Genomic DNA, 12,581 nt, shown 5'->3' with positions numbered 1-12,581 from the left:
CCAGAGTTAAAAGGATGGGAGAAATAAAAAGGAAATAACAGATTTATTCAGGCAAAAATCAGACTGATGACTAACTCTTCACAGGGGGTTTGTGCAAGACAGATTCTGTACAATATGGTGAGGCACATAATGTTAATACTTTAATTATGACATGCAATAAATGAGATAAGGCACATGTTAACAGATTTTACAGATGACATGATGCAGTCTTAAATTAAGGAATTACATAACCACAACAAATATGAAAAACAAATATTTAAAGTGCCATATAGTACAACAGAAACAGGCCAAAGCAGTATAACAAATAATAAAGGCTCAAATGCCTTCTTTTTGAACAGGACAATTCAACTGTAAAATCCGTACAATTATCACACTATGCTCTTGAAAATACATCATTCAGCAAGGAGCTATTTTTTTTATGGTACAGTACATTTCCATGAGGACTTATCTTCAAATTTATATTTAGTTTCTAGTTGCATTAACTAGACTTACAGAAAACACTTGGAAGAGGCTTAATATTAATTTAGCCGTAGAACTTAAACACATTCAGTTACGGCAAAGCAATCTTTAGGATGAAAGATCTTTAGACATGATAAATGAGAAATATGTAGCATAGTAGAGTCTGAAGTACATATATGATATGTAAATAAAACTAAAAACTCCTCATGCCTAAACAATTTCTGAGCCACCAAATGAAATAAAACAACATACCCAATAAACGAACATAACATAAATATCATAACAAAATTTTCTTAAATTCACAAGTTGATTGGCTTATTCAACCACATTCAACAATACTTAGGATCAAGTATGGAATGAAGGTCTCCAAAAAAATTTCTTGCACAAACAAGGCAAATTATATTTCAAACTTGGTGCAAGTCAATGGATGTGCATTGTTTCAATGCTATCCTGACATCTTCAGAACAGCAAGATTACAAGCAAGTTTGGTATAGCAAAATAAACATACAGAAACGTGCCATGAAATAAAGGATGAAAATATCAGTCAAAACATAAGAACTACAAAGTAAACCTATGGCTGCAAATCATCAGACCTACATACCACCTCTGGGACAAGAGCGTGCACCATGACCTCAGAAGGTCCCCCTTCTTTCTTTCTTGATTCTGCACCTGAGAAAAGTAATTTTTGACTTTTTAAAAAATGTTTAAGAACAATCAATAGATAAATAATTGTCATGGCACAATGTACACCAGAGCTCAAATAGCATCTACATAAATTCCATTTCAATACTATAAAATGTATGGCAAATAGAAATGAAACTTTTAGATGAAAAATTACCAAACGAAAAGTAACTAAATTGCTAGGAATAGATTATAAAAGAATAGGAAAACCGCAGCATAACTGACACAGTTACTGTGCGTGTGTTCTTATGTGTACCTTCAAAGCACTGCTCCATGTGAAGGATTTACCACAGTCTCTACAAGTATAAGGTTTTTCACCGGTATGAGTTCGAAAGTGCCTTTTTAAAACATCAGCACGAGAAAAGCTAGATTGACACTCGGTACACTTAAAATGCTTCTCACCTGTATGGGTATTCATGTGACCTTTGAGGTAGCTCATGTGTGCAAACCTCTCACCACACTGTACACATGCAAAAGGCTTTTCAGAGGAATGGCACTTTAAATGCCGATTGAGATCGCTGCCCTTTGCAAATGCTCTCCCACATTCCATGCATTTAAATGGTTTCTCCCCAGAATGTGACATGATGTGATAACGCAGTGAGTCCGCTCTTGCATACACTGCTTTACATTCAAAGCATTCATAGGGCTTCTCCCCTGTGTGAGTTCTGTAGTGGGCCTTCAAGTTGCGAGGCGATGCAAATCCACCACCGCACACCTCGCAGGTAAATGGCTTTTCACCTGTGTGCGAGCGAACGTGTCGCTTCAAATCACTGGGTCGGGAAAAGACTTTGCCACACTCTTGACAAATTCGTTCATTGGCTATATCTACACTTGTCACAATCGGGCGTAGGGTGGTGGGCTGAGTCTGTGAGGTGCTTGGAGAAGTGGCCTCTCTTGACGATGTATCAGCCTCGATTTTACACCCAACTTTTGCATTGTCCATCCTGGAATCCATTCGAGCATTATGCATGCTATTAGCTTGATGTTGCAAAAGTTGAGCTTGTTGATGTGGTGGCAGAAGTACAAGCTGCAGCTGCTTGGCCGCATCGTGATGCAGTTGCTGAAGAAGTTCAGTCCCCGATGGCATGTGAGACATGTGGTTCTCAGTCTTCACAGGATTGAATGAGTACTGCGTTCCCACTGATTGCCTTTCGGGCTGACTAGTCGAACCACACATGAAGTTTGGACAGGGCATGGTTCCTGTAAAAAATAAAACAGAATGCGGCAAATGAGACATGAATGATTAATATTTTAAGATAATTTATGTGGGGTAAAATAAGATCACTTGGAGTATGAGAGTATTGAAATGAATGAGACAACAAAAGCAAGTACTAACCTGGATGGATGTAGGACTTATTCCAGGAATAATCCAGTTCGCTGAGCCGAGTGGGGTTCAAAGTGCGCTCTGCTCGGATGAAACTGCGACAAAAGTGTCCAATGTATGAGAGCCCACTTTATAGACTCCACAGACTAATGATACATTGTCAATCCGTGTCATCAAAACTTGGCTGCCTTGAAAATCCTCCACACATCAACGACAACAAAAGTAGTAAAGTAATAATAACAAACAAAAACAAAACATAAGGTGGCAAATGACAGTTCGAGAAGGCCGTAACTGCACACACGAATTTCTCATACCACACACATGACACACACATGCGTGTCGGTCCACTTCCGGGTGGGCGCGTAAGTTTGACGCGCCGCTCTTGCTCGACACACAGAGGTGACATCCTGACAGGCACGCTCACGAGTCAATGACACGACGACACGACACCGTGCACGCACATGTGCGGTACACGCCCGCGCACCTGTGGCGAGTGTCATTCAAACATCGACGCTTCCTCCTCCTTCTCCCCTCCCCTCCCCTACCATCCCCCTCCCCCTCCCCCTCCCACCGAACCACAAGCAGTCCAGGGCTTTTCGAGCCGAGCACCACTTGGTTATTTAGATTCCCACACAGCCCCCGATTCTTGTCTGAGTGTTTGTGTGCCGCGCCGCGTTGTGAATGCTGCAATTGGACGGATTATAAATTGACGTACGACCCGCGGCGCGGGCGCGGCTCATGGCGCGGCTCGCGTGACTGCGAACTGCGTATACTGCGTCGTCGGAGGCGCTCGTCGGAGTGCGCTGCGCCAGGCCAGGCCGACTGGCTCCGAATAGGACTTTCGTCGCTCTGTCTCTCTCGCACCGCGGGGCGACGTCCTGAGAGGGAACCAGCCCTCCGAGCTGTCCGAGGCTCTTCATGACGTAGCGCGATACTGGATGCGCCCACTGAGCTGCGACTAATGGCGCCATCAGCAGAAGCGATACCGACTCTCTGTCTCGTCTGCAGCGCCGCGGGAGGCCCATCGAGTGTCGACGTGCAGTGGAGCCAGAGAGACGAAAACGACTCTCGGAGTCAGTCTGCAGCGCCGCTGGTGTGGATCGAGTTGTCCACTTTTTGCAGTGTCCAGTGCATGACACGTCATCGCGCAATGAGACTGCTCCGCAGCAATAAACCGTTTACAGCCCTTGGCGCGGCACAGGGCGGCACAACGCGGCACGCAGTGCACGCCTCGGTGCACGCGGTGAGGCGCGTCCCGGGTCGCGGCCGCGACGTGGCCGGCCTGGCGGCCAGTGGCCGGCCGAACCCTCCAAGCGTCCGAAGATTAAAAACACCGGTCGATGGTGTTTGCCATGCCGTCATTTGTCATTTACGTCAAGGGAGCCACCAGGGCAAGTCGCGATTGCGAAGAGGTCTCCAAGGCGAGGCCGTGTCCAAGGCGAGGCCGTGCGAACTGCAAACGCGGCGACGCGGCGACGCGGCCAGGTCACCGCACGTCGAAGTGGCGCGATAGCGGCGACACCGCTATAATTGGCCGGTTTCGGAGTCCAATTCGCTCGCCCCGCACCCGCACGCCCAGCAGACTGATTCCGAGGGTCGTTTTCGTCGCTCTGTCTCTCTCGCACTCATAGGACGGCCCATACAGGTGTGAGAGAGACACGGCGACAAAAACGACTCTCGGAATCAGTCTGCAGACGAGGTCCCCCGCCGTGGAGGGGGTGGTGTCGGGCCGGGCCGGCGCGGTAGGTGGTCGGCGTGGTCCCCAGGGTGCGACGATGGCCGGACACACTGGCAGGTGCTCAATAGGTCACCGGCGATAACACGCAGCCGTTCTGTCATCCCCAGTGCGCCACCAACTCGGAGGCCGCGCGGAGGTCCGGAGACCGCACCACTCGCGGCAGGCCATGCAGGGCGCGACCGGCCAGGGCGCCCTGCCCGCGGTGTTCATCGTGCAGGCCGCGCCCTTCCACCCTGCCAACCCGGCCGACAGGGGCGACGTCGACCTGCGCAACCAGGGCGGCGGTCTCACCAGCAGGCCGCCGAGTCCGAGCAGCCGCTGCAGCCCGAGGCTCGGTCCCGGGCGAGGCCACAGCCCCGTCCCCGCAGTGCTGGGGGTGGACGTGGACGCCCTCGCGACGTTCGGGGAGCCCGTCGAGGACCTCCCGGACGGCCACGACGGCCACGACGACCGCGAGCACCGCCACCACTTCCGCGCCGTGATAGAGCCGATCGGGATGGCGGCCAAGGCGAGCAACGGCTTCCTGGCGCAGAAGGGCGGCACGGCCGCCAGGGCCGAGGCCGAGAAGGCCAAGAAGGTCGTCTTCGCCGCCATCTGGAGGATCCTGTTGCCCTTCGGGCTCATCTACGCCATCTACGGCATCGTGCCCGTGCGGCTGGCCCGGCCGTGTGAGTCATGGAGCACACTGGTAGAATCGAAGCGCACTTTGAAGCCTTTCCTGTCCACCGTCGGTTTTGTCTCTCTTCTCTCGCACTCGCGGCGCGCTGCTAGGTTGGGGAAGAAAAGTGCTGGGTAAGAAAAGTGCCACCTAGAGCTGGTACCTTGACTTTGAACCATACCTCCACCAGTCATTTCAACTTAACTCGAAAATCTGAATGTGGAGTCCTAAATGGACGTCGTGGTCTGTGCAGTGGGGCCGCAAAGAAGGTCTACATTTCTTACCCTGTACTTTTCTTCCCCAACCTAGTGACGAAGTGACGAAGCCTGGTTCGGCAACTTGTTCGTAGTGACGGTGTCGGCGCACCCGTGGCGCTCCACGCTGCTCTACGTGTTGGCCATGCAGGTGCTGGTGGCCCTGTCGGCGCACTCCGTGTACGCCACGTACCGCGACCTGCTCCGCTCCGAGGCCGAGACCGCCGCCGGCGTGGACGAGCGGCTGCTGGCGGCGCAGTCCGTGCTGCACGTGTCCTCGCACTTCATCCTGGTCCTCGTCTGGGCCGAGGCGCCCAAGCTGCGGGCCTGCAACGCGCACGTCCACGAGTTCATGGTGAGGGGCCGAATCCAGAGGCGGGTTCAGGAGGGGAGGGGGTTGCCTTCCTTCGAAGGCAAAGTGCGACAGTGGCGCCCTCACCCCTACAAACTCGGCCCCTCCCTCCCCCAGGAGCGGCACGGCCACATGGTGACGGACTTCCGACTGCGCGCCGTGACCCGCGCGCTGCCCTGGGCCACGGTGGTGTTCTCCTTCGCCGTGGCGCCCACCATGGTCGGCGTGTGGTGCATGGTCATCCTGAAGAGCGAGACGCGCTACAAGCACATCCTGTCGCACCTCTTCCAGATCGTCTTCGTCACCAACTCCTTCTGCTCGTTCGTCGTGTGCTGCATGATCCTGCACGACCTGGCGTCCTGCCTGGCGGGCAAGCTGACTCGAGTACGGTGCACAGTGGGCCAGAAGACCGGTAGAGGCGGTCAAAATCCCGGACGTGTTTTGAGCGGCAGAGTCGCTAATCAGGACTCGAACCGAGCGTGTGACCCCACCAATGGATTCCTCGTTCGGAGAGCAATCCATTGGTGGGGTCACACGTTCGGTTCGAGACCCCTTTAGCGACTCTGGAGCTCAAAACGCCTTTTCTGTCTCCACCACTACACCGCAACACTGCGTGCCCTGCAGGAGCTGTCCTCGGGGCGGATGACGGCGTCGCGTCTGGAGGAGTTCCGCCTGGCGTGGCTCAGCCTGCGGCACCTGGTCGGCGACCTGGGCGCCATGCCCGTCACGGGGCTGGCCATGCTGGGCTACCTGCTCGTCATGATCACGCTGTCCGGCTACCAGACCGTCGTGTCCTACGCCAACGACTACGCCATCCTGTTCGCCTCCAGCCTCACCCTGCTCACGCTCTGCCAGAGCTCCCTCATCATCCTCTGCGACGGCGCGCACGGCCTCGCCGACGTCGTGAGTCTCCGACTCGGTCTCCGAGTCTTCCCAATGATTCCGAAGATCGTTGAAGGGAGTTCTCCGTCCACTAGAAGGACGCCTCGACCAACCAAAGGCCTCCGTACCTCCGACTGGCCCGAAGTCTCCCTTCGTCGACCTTCGGAATCAGTCGGCTAGCGAGTTCCGTTTGCCACGACCAGAGAGCAAAAACCTTTCATCATTCAATGATGCTTCCCCGTATTTTTTGTGTTTTTGTTTCCCTCTTGCAGATGACTTCCCGGTTCTACGAACCCCTCGAGGCCCGAAGCTGGCGCGGACTCTCCAACGGCCTCCTTGCCGAAGTACTTGAAAATGGGGTCTAGTAGGGGTCTAGAGAGCTTTGGGTTGGGCAAACAAAAGTTAAAGTTCAACAGGGGGGGGGGGACTCGCGTCCTTGTGTTGGCTTTTTGGCTTGGCATCGGTGTGATGAACTTGCAGAGTGTGTGGAGTAACCCGGCTTGGCCTTGCCTGCTTTACGCCTTGCAGCACCAGCAGTTCCTCCACACCATCTCGTGCAGCCCCGCTGAGGTGTCGCTCGCCGGCGCGGTGCTCATCCGCCGCTCCACGTACCTCAGTGTAGGTACCGCGGCACAGTGGATTCGACAGAAGACCAGTGGAGGCGGCCGAAACTCCAGACGCGTTTTGAGCTCCAGAGTAGCCAAATGGGACTCGAACCCAACGTGTGACCCCACCAATGTATTGCTCTCCGATCGAGGAATCCATTGGTGGGGTCACACGTTGGGTTCGAGTCACGTTCAGCGACTCGGCAGCTCAAAACGTGTTTAGAGTTTTGGCCCCCTTCACCGGTGCTCTGGCCCACTGTGCACGGGTAGCGGCTCGGTCAGCATTCCCTGCCACTGATTCTCTACTCCGCACAGAGTTCGCCACTCTGTCTCTGTCGCACTCATGGCCCGTCCCGTATAGGTGCGAGAGAGGCAGAGCGACGAGCGCGACTCTCGCAATCAGTGTGAAGCCAGGAGGCTCTCTCTCGCTCGCAGATCATGGCGGCCATCACCACCTACCTGATCGTGCTGTTCCAACTGAGGCTGTCCGACGAGGACCTGCCGGGCGGCAAGGCCAACGCCACCGACAGCCCCCTGCTGCTGGCCTCGCACTGAACAGGCTTCGAGTGCAGCGTCAGCAATGCCTCCCCGTCGTGCATTCGGGACGCATCGCACATAAGGTGCGACGTAGTGACCCTCTCCCGTGACAAAGTGAATAGTGTCTGATGTTGAAGACGATCTGACTGTGAACCTCGTGGCCTTCCCCTCGGCCTTCCTCTATTCATAAGTGAAAGCCTGTTTTTATTTAAAATTGTAAATTAAAGTGTCGTTTATAAGTGATGTTTTTCGGAACCGTACCTCACCACATCAACGCCACCACCAGTCAACAACGCGCACTTTCGCAATTACGTTTCGCAGGAACACAGAGCGTAACGATTGGCGAGTTCGTCGGCTCGGCCCCGCGATCGAAGCAACGCGATCGAACACACAAGCTGTTACGTACAATTTTGAGTGAAACGCCAGACAGAGTTTCTGGTGCAGATGAAAGTTTTGTACGATTCTCAAACGAAAAATTACTTGCACTTGCGCGTAGTTTTCCACGTTTGCGCCATGCCAAGAGGTGGGTGCTCTATGAGTGACTCCACACTTGAAGAATGGAGGATTTACTCCGCGCCAGGAAGTGTGGAATATTGTTACTCTCCACCACGAAGTGTGGAGTTGTCCACACTCGGCTTGACAGTGTATACGCCTAACTAGATAAGCCACTACCGGCCCAGCGGCTTTCAGTGTGTCCGCATCCACGCCGATGTGGACCTGGACCAGGACACGGCGTCCGTTCCGTCGGCTCGTCTCTCGAGCCAGTGATTACGGACAATACCGCCCTTTGTGGACGACAACAGGGATGAGTGTCTCTGGGGTCAGTGACTTCGACGACAACAAAAACCTCCGATTGAAAAAAAGGGACACACAATACCAAATCCGACAGAATAAAAAAATTGAACGAGTGAAACAGCCGTTATACAAAAAGTGCGATAAGGGCCGAGCGAGGTATTCGCGCGTCGCGTGCGGCTCTGCAGACTGATTCCGACGGTCGTTTGCGTCGCTCTGTCTCTCTCGCACCCATGCGGGACGCCCCGTGAGTGCGAGAGAGACAGAGCGACGAGAACACTCTCGGAATCAGTGTGCTGCCGGGGTCCGCGAACATCCGGGGCCGGCCTCCGCCTCGGCTGCCGCTGCACGCCACCGTCGGCCCGAACTACGCCACCTAGGCCGGCATTTCGGCATTTTGCGCCGCGCCGACAACCGGACTGCCGGACAGCCGAACACGAGCTGCAGCAAGCCGCACTTCGCCATTGCCGCCATGAAGACCCTCCTGCTCCTGCTGGCCGTCGTCGTCTCGGTTAGCTCTTTGCTATTGGCTCGCGAGTGCCTCGAGAAGCAGTCTGAGTCCGAGAGTCGTTTTCGTCGCTCTGTCTCTCTCGCACCTGCAGGGAACGCTCCATGAGTGCGAGAGAGACAGAGCGACGAAAACGACCCTCGGAATCGGTCTGCAGCAGGCTGATTCCCAAGAGTTGTTTCGTCGCTCTGTTTCGGTCGCACCCATGGCCCCACGGCAGGGGTTGAGGCAGAAAGAGTGACGAGACAACTCTCTGGAATCGCACGGCTGCCGTTAGCCAACTTGACTGGGTGTGGCCTGCACTGCAAGCCACGCCGAAGACACACGTGAGTGTGGCCTCAGTACCCACTTTCGTACTCAAAGTGTGTACTCAGAACACACTTGAGTTTTGAAAGTTCTCACTAACGAGTTTTCCTTGTCTTTCCTCGTTCCTCGCGGCACGCCGTCCAGGCCATCATCTGCGCGCCCGCCCCCGACGCGTCTGGTGAGAGAAACGGCCCGAGACGAAGCTCTAGATTTTCACATTTTTCACATTAACCCATTCTCTTCCCCCGCCCCCTTTTGCACATCGGAGTGTCGTGCGTTTTGTGTTGCAGACTCGAACCGCGCTCCGGCCGCGCGCTCCCATCAGCAGCGGCAGCAGCGGCAGCGGGTACGGGACGTAATTACTCGTTGAAAGGCCGAGAGGCTGCATGGCGGCTGGACATGCACGGCACACTCGTGCCGAGAGTCGCTTTCGTCGCTCTGTCTCTCTCGCGCTCATGAGGCGTGCGGCGTAGGTGCGAGAGAGACAGCGCGTGCGGTGTGCCAAGCCAGGCCAAGCACAGCGATGCATCCGCTGCCGTGCACCAAATAATCGAGTGACAATGGCACAGGTGGCGCGGCAGGCCCCCGGCGCGGACATCCTGGGCCACGTGACGGAGGCCTTCCAGGAGCACGTGGCGCAGAAGGTGAGGGGCGTGGAGGGGCGCGCGGCGCGGCCGCCGCACGAGCAGGCAAACATTGCCCTCGCACAGCGGATTTGCCAGAAGACCGGTGCACAGTGGGCCAGAAGAGCGGTGGAGGCGGCCAAAACTCTAGACGCGTTTTGAGCTCCAGAGTCCTTAAATGGGACTCGAACCGAACGTGTGACCCCACCAATGGATTCCTCGTTTAAAGAGCAATCCATTGGTGGGGTCACACGGTCCGTTCGAGTCCCATTTAGCGACTCTGGAGCTCAAAACGCGTCTAGAGTTTTGGCCGCCTCTATCGGTCTTCTGGCCCACTGTGCGGTGGAGGCGGACAAAAATCCCAGAGGCGTTTTGAGCTCCAGAGTCGCTAGATGGGGCTCGAACCGAACGTTTGACCCCACCTCAGACCACACCAATATCCATTGGCGGGGTCACACGCTCGGTTCGAGTCCTGTTTAGCGACTTTGGAGCTCCAAACGCGTCCAGAGTTTTGGCCGCCTCCACCGGTCTTCTAGCCCACTGTGTCACGCCCAGGGAGAACGGAAAAAACCTACTCAAAATAACCCCAAGATGACCGATTTTTGTCAAATTTTTGTCTATCTGACGTGATTTTGACTACCTGTTCTCCTTGGGTGATGCGCCATTACCGGAAAGGTTGCCAGCCTCTGCCCACCTGGCAATATCTGGGCTGCTTCGCCCTCGAGAAGCTGCGTAGTTGGCAGGCTGAGGTCAGCAACCCTTCCGACAGTGGCGCAGTAGAGGGCATTTTTGCCCACTCAAGTGGCAACCGTGGCGGAAAAGAGGCCAGCAGCAGGCACTGCGTTGCACTGCGTTGCACTGCGTCCAGACCGGGTGGACGTGTTCCAGTCGCTTCCCGACACACAGTGGCGTGTTCCAGATGCAGCGGATGGCCGACTTCCTGGGCTCGCTGGGCATTCAGGTGCCGGTGCCCAACGTGGCCGAGGCCCTGCCGACCGGCATAGTTAGCATGGCGCAGCAGGCCGCCGAGGAGGACGCGAGCGACTCGTAGAGCTCGAGCTGGCGCGCGAACCTGTTTCCGCGTATTCGGTGTTTTCTGGTGGCGGCGCCCAGGGACGGGCTCGGTGGCGGTGCGGGTGTGAGGCATTGGCCAGGCAGCTTGCTGGCAGTGTAGTGGCGGCCACGGCCCCCTCCCCTGCGTCAGATCTGGCTCCGCCCTGAAGGCAGGCGACGTACATGACACTCCGCCAGGTGTGTCGTGGACCCCTCCGAAATGCAACCCCGGAGCCGCCCCTGCCGGCTGGCGTGGCTTGGCGTGGCTTGGCGTGGCTTGGCCAGGTCGGCGGCGCAGGGCGCAGCACTCCCCTTCCGCCTCCGGAGTCCGTGACGCGGACTTGGCAGAGACGACGGGACGGGCCGAGCGCCCGCACGGCCAAGGGTAGGCAATCCGCACGAACGCGCGCGGAGCGGGAGGCCTACCCTTCTTTCCGCAGGCGCCCTCGCCCCTCGTGGCGGCATTCACGACATTTCGCGAAATTTGTATTTCCCCTGTTTGGAGGCATGGATGAAAATAAAGGGCAAGAAGAGCGTGAAGAGGTCTCTGCAGGAACAGCTTCCCTCGCAGCGTGCTTGCAGCGTGCTTGAAAGGCCGGGTCGGTGACCGAGTCTCGGTCCTACTGTTGCAGCAGGAGAGGGTGCAGGACGCGGCGGACACACTGGGCAAGGTTCTGGGCTCTGCGGGGGACGCGGTGCGCCAGGCCATCAGCGACCACCTCGGTGGCGGCGCGGACGGCGGCCAGCGCTCCGCGGGGCCAGCGGCCGGCGGCAGCGGCCAGCCGGCGGGCCAGCAGGTAGGGCAGGTGCTCGCCGACCTGGGCGGCAGGCTGCTGCAGGCCGTCACCGACGCCGGCGTGCAGCGCGCGGCCGGCGGCGCGGGGGACACCCAAGGGGTCAACCAGGACCAAGGGGACACTCGGGTGCGGGACCAGCTGGAGGAGACGGGCAGGAAGGTGGGGCACATGTTGGTGTCGGTGCTGCGCAAGGCCATCCAGCAAGGACGACGACGAGGACGACGACGGCGAGGCGCGCCTGGTGGCCGCGCGGTCCGCACCGCAGGCGGCGCAGGCACTCGTCGCCGGGGCGGAGGGGCTGGAGCAGGAGCAGGTGCCGTGCAGGCACGCCAACAACAACGGCACCATGATGATGGAGATGATGGAGATGGCCGCGTCGCGCAGCAGGGGGAGGGGTGGCAGGGGCAAGCGCGCCCTCAGCGAATAACCAAGGAAGGGAGGCCTAGTCCGCCACCTGCACTCCTCGCTCCGTCTCTATCGCACCTTCCGCACACTCCGTGAGTGCGAGAGAGACAGAGCGAGAAGTGCGACAGGTATGCTCCAGCCAGCTCACTGGAAGTGCTAACCGTGCCGAAAGAATCCGACCGCTCCGGCTGGGCCCCGCGAGGCGATTGTTGCTTGAATAGCTCGCTTACTTTACTCCTCTACATTGAATGGTTTGGGCGCTGTGACCGATGGGTATGATGGGGTATAATAGGGCAGAGGTAGGGGCCTCAATGGAGCAGTCGGACTCTTTTGACACAGATAGGACGTTTAGTAACTCGGCGCAAATGGATGGAATCCTCTTATGCTGGGGAAGCCAACCACTGATCCAATGCCCTACTTCATCACAGTTCTGGAAGTACGCTCTTTTAGAGACCTACACTTGGAGACTTCACACTCCCAAAGCACCGAGTGCCTCCACATGTTCATGTCAGTGTTTGTCGAATCATGCGGGATTCAGACAGTATGTTTCAGATTGGATATTTCATTAAAATGGATTTAAAAAACACGCACATTGTAATAGGAAATT

General features: G+C 56.2%; 3 protein-coding genes and 1 long non-coding RNA gene across 7 annotated transcripts; 3 read left to right on the top strand and 1 right to left on the bottom strand.

Annotated features, from left to right (window-relative positions):
- Positions 1-24: 24 nt before the first annotated feature.
- LOC117653302 (gastrula zinc finger protein XlCGF8.2DB-like) lies at positions 25-2,739 on the bottom strand. Of its 2 annotated transcripts, XM_034398898.1 has the most exons (3): positions 2,477-2,736; positions 1,543-2,340; positions 25-1,128 (listed from the first exon to the last, which is right to left on the bottom strand). In XM_034398898.1, exons 2-3 carry the CDS (start codon positions 2,333-2,335, stop codon positions 1,031-1,033), a joined length of 891 nt encoding a protein of 296 aa, XP_034254789.1. In that variant the 5' UTR covers positions 2,336-2,340; positions 2,477-2,736; the 3' UTR covers positions 25-1,030. The 2 variants fall into 2 exon arrangements, with proteins under 2 accessions (XP_034254789.1, XP_034254788.1); XM_034398897.1 differs by having other exon boundaries at positions 25-2,340; positions 2,477-2,739.
- A 1,972-nt stretch (positions 2,740-4,711) lies between these two features.
- LOC117653439 lies at positions 4,712-7,733 on the top strand. Of its 3 annotated transcripts, none has more exons than XM_034399095.1 (7): positions 4,712-4,994; positions 5,210-5,469; positions 5,584-5,850; positions 6,091-6,369; positions 6,621-6,692; positions 6,877-6,966; positions 7,389-7,733. In XM_034399095.1, exons 2-7 carry the CDS (start codon positions 5,260-5,262, stop codon positions 7,506-7,508), a joined length of 1,038 nt encoding a protein of 345 aa, XP_034254986.1. In that variant the 5' UTR covers positions 4,712-4,994; positions 5,210-5,259; the 3' UTR covers positions 7,509-7,733. The 3 variants fall into 3 exon arrangements, with proteins under 3 accessions (XP_034254986.1, XP_034254985.1, XP_034254987.1); XM_034399094.1 differs by having other exon boundaries at positions 5,170-5,469; XM_034399096.1 differs by lacking the exon at positions 6,877-6,966 and having other exon boundaries at positions 4,712-5,469.
- A 940-nt stretch (positions 7,734-8,673) lies between these two features.
- Positions 8,674-9,410, top strand: LOC117653436. Its single transcript, XR_004588232.1, has 3 exons — positions 8,674-8,793; positions 9,241-9,274; positions 9,387-9,410. It is a non-coding gene; the product is annotated as an uncharacterized LOC117653436 (long non-coding RNA).
- A 112-nt stretch (positions 9,411-9,522) lies between these two features.
- Positions 9,523-11,312, top strand: LOC117653435. The gene is made up of 2 exons (XM_034399091.1): positions 9,523-9,740; positions 10,639-11,312. Exons 1-2 carry the CDS (start codon positions 9,657-9,659, stop codon positions 10,768-10,770), a joined length of 216 nt encoding a protein of 71 aa, XP_034254982.1. The 5' UTR covers positions 9,523-9,656; the 3' UTR covers positions 10,771-11,312.
- The last annotated feature ends 1,269 nt before the right edge of the window (positions 11,313-12,581 follow it).

This window comes from Thrips palmi, unplaced genomic scaffold (assembly GCF_012932325.1).
Source record: "Thrips palmi isolate BJ-2018 unplaced genomic scaffold, TpBJ-2018v1 HiC_scaffold_8, whole genome shotgun sequence".
Lineage (NCBI taxonomy): Eukaryota > Metazoa > Arthropoda > Insecta > Thysanoptera > Thripidae > Thrips > Thrips palmi.
This window is presented reverse-complemented; position numbering and strand designations above follow the sequence as displayed.

What these genes read in the sequence shown, in the direction of transcription:
- LOC117653302 (XM_034398897.1), bottom strand. Translation starts at nt 2,335, where the DNA reads ATGCCCTGTCCAAACTTCATGTGTGGTTCGACTAGTCAGCCCGAAAGG.
- LOC117653435 (XM_034399091.1), top strand. Translation starts at nt 9,657, where the DNA reads ATGGCACAGGTGGCGCGGCAGGCCCCCGGCGCGGACATCCTGGGCCAC. An exon ending in AGGAGCACGTGGCGCAGAAG is followed by an intron (nt 9,741 to 10,638) that starts GTGAGGGGCGTG and finishes GGCGTGTTCCAG; the next exon opens with ATGCAGCGGATGGCCGACTT.
- LOC117653439 (XM_034399095.1), top strand. Translation starts at nt 5,260, where the DNA reads ATGCAGGTGCTGGTGGCCCTGTCGGCGCACTCCGTGTACGCCACGTAC. An exon ending in TGGCGGGCAAGCTGACTCGA is followed by an intron (nt 5,851 to 6,090) that starts GTACGGTGCACA and finishes CGTGCCCTGCAG; the next exon opens with GAGCTGTCCTCGGGGCGGAT. An exon ending in CGCACGGCCTCGCCGACGTC is followed by an intron (nt 6,370 to 6,620) that starts GTGAGTCTCCGA and finishes TCCCTCTTGCAG; the next exon opens with ATGACTTCCCGGTTCTACGA.